The sequence below is a fragment of the Capsicum annuum genome, chromosome 4 (genome assembly GCF_002878395.1).
Source record: "Capsicum annuum cultivar UCD-10X-F1 chromosome 4, UCD10Xv1.1, whole genome shotgun sequence".
Taxonomy (NCBI): Eukaryota; Viridiplantae; Streptophyta; class Magnoliopsida; order Solanales; family Solanaceae; genus Capsicum; species Capsicum annuum.
In genome coordinates, this window is record NC_061114.1 from 86,146,648 (window position 1) to 86,153,335 (window position 6,688).

Sequence of the window (6,688 nt, forward strand, 5' to 3'; positions counted from 1 at the left end):
TATATATATATATATATATATATATATATAACAAAAAAAAAGAATTTCCTCCTTCTTTTTCTACCCCCACCCCCACCCTAATTCTACTCTCTAACATGCCAACCACCACCAGCCCCCCTAAAAAATCTAACCCCAATTACTTCTCAAATTATCAAATCTGTTGCCATAATTGAATCATCGAAGCATTTGAGTTTGAATGCTGATTAAGGATTTGATTCTTTGGTGTTTCAGTGGTTTGGACGATTGTATAAAGTTTTGGAGTTTTTGTTGTTGCTTGGTTTGGGATTGAGGGTTTTGCAGTTTACTTGGTATTGTAAGGATTGAAATCGTTTTTTTAATTTTGTGATTTTTGTGGGAAATCACGTGAATTGAGAAATGGTTGTTGCTCCAAAAATATTTTTGATGGGAAATGCAGTGAAAAGATGAAGTCTTGTAAGATTGGGTTATTGATGAATTCGAACTTAGAAGAGGAAAAAAATTGTGATTTATTGAAAATGGATGATGAAAAGGAGGAGTATGAAGACGAGTGTAATGATGAAGACAAAGTGTTTGATGTTTTGTCACTGAGAAAAATGATAAAAATGGAAAGGCATAGAGCAAATGTTGCTTGTTTGAAACTTGAAAAGGAGAGAATTGCAGCAGTATAACAGCTGAGAAAACATTGGGGATGATATTGCGATTACAAAACGACAAGAGTCTAGTTGAAATGGAAGCAAATCAATATAAAAGGTTGGCTGAGGAGAAGCAATTACATGACCAAAAAGTGATTCAAGGGGTGGGGGTGGGGTTAGAAGAAGAAAGGGGGGTGGGGTGGGGCTGGAAGAAGAAAGGTTAGGGGCGGGAAGGGCGGAGGGATTTTTTTTTCTTTTTTTAATATTGTATAATAAATAAATTAGTAGGGTCACTCTTTTAAAAATAAATTTTGACGTGGCGCTGATGTATTGCTGATGTAACGCTGGTGTGGCGCAAGTGTAATACACTCTCCTTAATGAGAGGGATTTTGTATTTTTAAGATGATATTCAAAAAAATTTAGGGGTAAATAATTATCCATAAAGTTTAATTGATAAAATAAATTATCGGGACAAATTCAAGGAGTTTTAATGTATTATCTCAATAAGAAAAGATGATACGAATATAAAAATATCATACACAATGGGACGGTAGAAGTAATTTTTAGTGTCGTCCGTATTCAACAGCCAAGGAAGGTAGATATTGATGGGATGATGCATCAGCCATGGAAGGTAGGATATTGACGGGATGACGCATTTATTGACCGGCATGTCCCCATCTCTTTCACCAAAGTAGTATGTAGACCAGACCCCACCATTACTCTCTTCAACAGACCCCACATTAGAAAATAATAATAATTTAAAAATGAGAAATTGAAAATAATTTGAGACGAACAAAAACGAAAACAGTTGAGCAAAGAATTTAATGGAAATGAACGTACAAGGACACAAAAACAAAGGAAAGGAAAAAGAGTTTTGAGTCACAGAGAAAAATGAGAAAATTGAAAAACAGCAGCAACGCGTTTTCTCTCTCTCTGGCTGTCTTAAGTCTTCTCTCTCTCCTCTCTTCTTGACTCTCTCTCTCCTCTTCTTCTTCTGTTCACAAAGAAGCAGCCCAAAAAACTAGGGTTAGGGCTAGGGATTTTGGGTTTCAAAACCCCATTTCTGGTTTCCATCATCTTGACAAGAAAGGGGATTTAGGGTCTGCTTTTTGCATTTTTGAAGACCCTTTTGGGGTTTCAGTAATGGGTCATCGTTGTTGTTTTTTCATCAAATGGTTCAATAATCACAAACCCTTGAAGCAGCTTTTTCTCATCGTTTGTGCGTTTTTCTTAGCTCATGGGTACGCAGTCTCTTCAGATTCAGATAAATCAGCACTCTTGGAGTTAAAGGCCTCACTTTTAGACTCTTCTGGAGTGATTTCTAGCTGGAGTTCGACAAGTACTGATCACTGTTCTTGGTTTGGTGTTTTCTGTGATTCCAGTTCACGTGTTGTGTCTTTGAACATCAGTGGAGGTAATTTGGGTTCTTTATCTTGTTCTAAAATTGCTCAATTTCCTTTGTATGGCTTTGGAATTAGAAGGGCTTGTGCTAATAATAGTGTGAAGCTTGTTGGTAAAGTACCTGTGGTAATTTCTAAATTAACTGAACTCAGGGTTTTATCCTTGCCTTTTAATGAATTGACTGGTGAAATTCCCTTGGGAATTTGGGATATGGAGAAACTTGAAGTTTTGGATCTGGAAGGGAATTTAATTACTGGGTTTTTGCCATTGAATTTTAAGGGGTTGAGGAAATTGAGGGTTCTGAATTTGGGTTTTAATAAGATTGTGGGTGGGATTCCAAATTCCTTGTCGAATTGCCTTGCTCTACAAATCTTGAATCTTGCTGGAAATAGAGTAAATGGGACTATTCCAGCATTCATTGGTGGACTTGGAGATCTGAGGGGAATGTACCTGTCTTTTAATCGGCTCAGCGGGTCTATTCCGGGTGAGATTGGGCGTTCTTGTGAGAAGCTTGAAATTCTAGAGATGGCAGGTAATTTATTAAGTGAGGCTATTCCCAAAAGTTTAGGGAACTGCAGACGGTTGCAGTCACTTGCCTTGTATTCAAATTTGTTGGAAGAGGGTATTCCAGCTGAATTTGGTCAACTAACTGAGCTCAAGATTCTTGATGTGTCTAGGAACAGCCTAAGTGGAGAAATACCATCTCAGCTAGGAAACTGCTCGAAACTGTCCATTCTTGTACTGTCAAATTTATGGGATCCTCTTCCAAATGTGTCTGATTCAGCAATTGACGCTTCCGCAAAATGGGCTTATACTGATGAGTATAACTTTTTTGAAGGCACAATCCCACCAGAGATTACCAGGCTTCCTAGATTGAGGATGATATGGGCTCCGAGGTCAACTCTTTCAGGAAAATTTCCCGACAGTTGGGGTGCTTGTGATAGTTTGGAGATGGTGAATTTGGCTCAAAATTATTATCATGAAGAGATTTCCGAAGAATTGGGTAGCTGCCAGAAGCTGCATTTTCTTGACTTGAACTCAAATAGGCTGACTGGACAGCTTGTTGACAAACTGCCAGTTCCTTGCATGTTTGTGTTCGATGTGAGTGGCAATGATCTCTCTGGTTCAATTCCCAAGTTTTCCAACTACAGTTGTGCTCATATTGTATCCAGCAGTGGAGATCCATTTATGCCCTATGATACATCATCTGCATATATTGCACATTTCACCAGTAGAAGTGTTCTAGACACCACTTCACTATTTGGAGGTGATGGTGACCATGCAGTATTTCATAATTTCGGTGGTAACAATTTCACAGGAAATTTATCGCCTTCCATGCTCATTGCACCTGAAAGGTTAGGCAAGCAAATTGTTTATGCATTTCTTGCTGGTAGTAACAGGTTTTCTGGATCTTTTCCTGGTAACTTGTTCGAGAAATGTCATGAATTGAAAGGTATGATTGTTGATGTAAGCAATAATGCATTGTCTGGTCAAATTCCAGAGGATATTGGTGCAATTTGTGGGTCTCTTAGTCTGTTGGATGCATCCAAAAATCAGATTGATGGGACAATTCCTCCCAGTATAGGGAGTCTGGTTTCTTTGGTTGCTCTCAATTTAAGTTGGAACCTCCTGCGAGGCCATATTCCTAGCAGTCTTGGCCAGTTGAAGGATATCAGTTACCTCTCTTTGGCTGGCAATAATCTGGTTGGCTCCATCCCCTCAAGTTTTGGGCAATTGCACTCTTTAGAAGTGCTTGAACTTTCTTCGAATTCTTTGTCTGGTGAAATTCCAAAGAATCTGGTGAATTTGAGATATTTGACTGCCCTTCTTCTCAATAACAATAATTTATCAGGGAAAATACCTTCGGGCTTGGCCAATGTGACCACACTGGCAGTATTTAACGTGTCTTTCAATAATCTGTCTGGGCCACTGCCTCTAAACAAAGATTTGATGAAATGCAATAGTGTTCAGGGAAACCCCTTTCTGCAATCTTGCCGTGCATTTTCTCTATCAACACCTTCTGCAGATCAGCAGGGAAGAATAGGGGACTCACAAGATTCTGCTGCATCTCCATCGGGTTCAACCCAAAAAGGAGGGAGCAGTGGTTTCAACTCAATAGAGATTGCATCCATAACATCTGCTGCAGCTATTGTGTCAGTTCTTCTTGCTCTGACAATCCTGTTCTTTTACACCAGAAAATGGAATCCAAGATCTAGAGTTGCGGGATCTACCAGGAAAGAAGTTACAGTTTTTACAGAAGTTGCGGTTCCTTTGACATTTGAGAATGTCGTGCGGGCCACAGGGAGCTTCAATGCTAGCAATTGCATAGGCAGTGGTGGTTTTGGAGCAACATACAAAGCGGAGATTGCGCCAGGGTTCCTAGTGGCAGTAAAGCGACTTGCAGTAGGACGTTTTCAGGGGATTCAACAATTTGATGCAGAAATCAGAACTCTGGGGAGGCTTCGGCATCCCAACCTCGTAACTCTGATAGGATATCATAATAGTGAAACAGAAATGTTTCTAATCTATAACTATTTGCCAGGTGGTAATTTGGAAAAGTTTATTCAGGAGAGGTCTACAAGGGCTGTGGATTGGAGGGTTCTTCACAAGATTGCTTTGGATATAGCTCGTGCACTTGCCTACCTGCATGATCAGTGTGTACCACGTGTGCTTCACCGTGACGTGAAGCCAAGCAACATCCTATTGGATGAGGATTATAATGCATATTTATCTGATTTTGGTTTGGCTAGATTACTGGGAACTTCAGAGACCCATGCCACTACTGGTGTGGCGGGAACTTTTGGATATGTTGCTCCTGAATATGCCATGACTTGCCGCGTTTCGGACAAGGCTGATGTCTACAGTTATGGGGTTGTGTTGCTTGAGTTAATATCTGATAAGAAAGCACTTGATCCCTCTTTCTCTTCTTATGGCAATGGATTCAATATTGTAGCTTGGGCGTGCATGCTTTTACGCCAGGGCCGTGCCAAGGAATTCTTTACTGCTGGTCTATGGGATTCAGGTCCACATGATGATTTGGTTGAGGTCCTACACTTGGCTGTGGTCTGCACAGTTGACTCTCTTTCTACTAGACCTACAATGAAGCAAGTAGTAAGACGATTGAAGCAACTTCAACCCCCGTCGTGTTAGCTGCTGCATGTCTTTGGATAGGATATGGTTTAGCCCAATTGTAATTTTAAAACTTAGAACTTGGTAGTAAGGTGTATTTGGGCCTCCTATTAGGTTCAGATTTGTATTTGTAGCCTGCTTGTGAATTGTAGTATATAGCCAGCCAGCCGTGCCCCCATTTTTCCATGTCATGTCGTCATATCCCTAATTAGGGGGTGTGCAGATTCATCTGCAGAAGAGTGCAGATACTTGTCTTCAACACAGTATGCATGTATCACATTTTTATTTGTTTTGTTAAATAAGAGCAAAAAATAGGAAGGATTTCTGCAATTTTTACTTTCTTTTTAGTGTCGGAGCAAATGAAAAGCTGCAGACAGGAGTAAACCTGGTACTGTATATGTTAAAGTTATAAAAGCTGCAGAGAGGAGTAAACCTGGTACTGTATATGTTGGACGTTATAAAAAGCTGAATTTTGTTTGTTTTTTTTCTGGTGATGATGGTTGAGTCCACATCTAACCCTGGGCTTTCGAATAGTCATAAAAACATAGGGTTATGTGTTCTCGGCAATTTGTGCGTTTTTATTTTTTTTTTTAAAAATAAGAGTGAATACAATAAATTCCTTTTTAAGTTATTATTATCATTATTTTGTAAGTTTCATACTTAAATTATGAGGTGCTTTTGTTACTCTTGTACTTTATGAATTTTTAACGTGAAAAATCCACCCAACCGGATGAGTTGGAGAGTGATGCACGCTCCAATGAACAAATAGATAAATAAATAAATAAATAGGCCAAGTAGCACTACACATGACATTTTATATTCGGTCCAAAATTAGAATATCTTTTTAATTAGGAAAAGAGAAAAGACCTGATTTGCCCCTTGAACTTGTCCGCTCAACTCACTTTAGCATTTAAATTAAACTTCTGTTTATTTACCCCCTTTAACATCTTTAAAGTATATTATTTTTACCCCTCAAAACTGAATACCACTCTCACAACGGAGAGTGTGTTATACTCGCCTATACATCAATGCCACGTAAGAAATTACTATTTTTCTAAAAAAAATTTAATCCCCCATACATTATTTTTATATATATTAAATAAAAAAGGCACTCCCATCCCCATTTTCTTTCTTCTTCACACCCCCACCCCATTCGTCCACCCCGCCCTCTCTATGTTTTCTTCTCTTCCAGCCCTCACCCCCACCTTTTACCCTGCAAACGTAAGGCCCCCCTCCTCCTCTTCCAGCGCTCCACCCCCTAATTTTCCAATTGAATCTCAATCGTTTTTTCAAAAAAAAAGAAAAGAAAAACAAAGTAAAAAAAAAAACTTTATTTTTTTTTTAAGAAGACAGGTGGGTCTTCTTCTTTCATAGTCTTGGACTAAAGTAAACATAGTGGATAAATTGTAAATATAATTTTGATTTTGAGGGCTGAAGATTTGATTTTGAAACAACATAATCGCTATGATGATCTCAGACCAATCACATAGTTTGTTAATTATGGTTTTCAAAATCAGAAAAAAGCAAAGCAAAAAAAAAAAAACTCT

The 6,688-nt window shown here is 38.8% G+C and overlaps 1 protein-coding gene and 1 pseudogene across 1 annotated transcript; both read left to right on the forward strand.

Annotated features, from left to right (window-relative positions):
• Nucleotides 1-835, forward strand: part of LOC124897960 — a 103,667-nt pseudogene extending 102,832 nt beyond the window's left edge.
• Nucleotides 836-1,259: 424 nt separating this feature from the next.
• On the forward strand, nt 1,260-5,471 carry LOC107867893 (LRR receptor-like serine/threonine-protein kinase RPK2). Its single transcript, XM_016714363.2, has one exon. It carries the CDS (start codon nt 1,755-1,757, stop codon nt 5,160-5,162), a length of 3,408 nt encoding a protein of 1,135 aa, XP_016569849.1. The 5' UTR covers nt 1,260-1,754; the 3' UTR covers nt 5,163-5,471.
• The last annotated feature ends 1,217 nt before the right edge of the window (nt 5,472-6,688 follow it).

Excerpts from the sequence above, each read along its gene's own strand:
- LOC107867893 (XM_016714363.2), top strand. The coding sequence starts at position 1,755 with ATGGGTCATCGTTGTTGTTTTTTCATCAAATGGTTCAATAATCACAAA.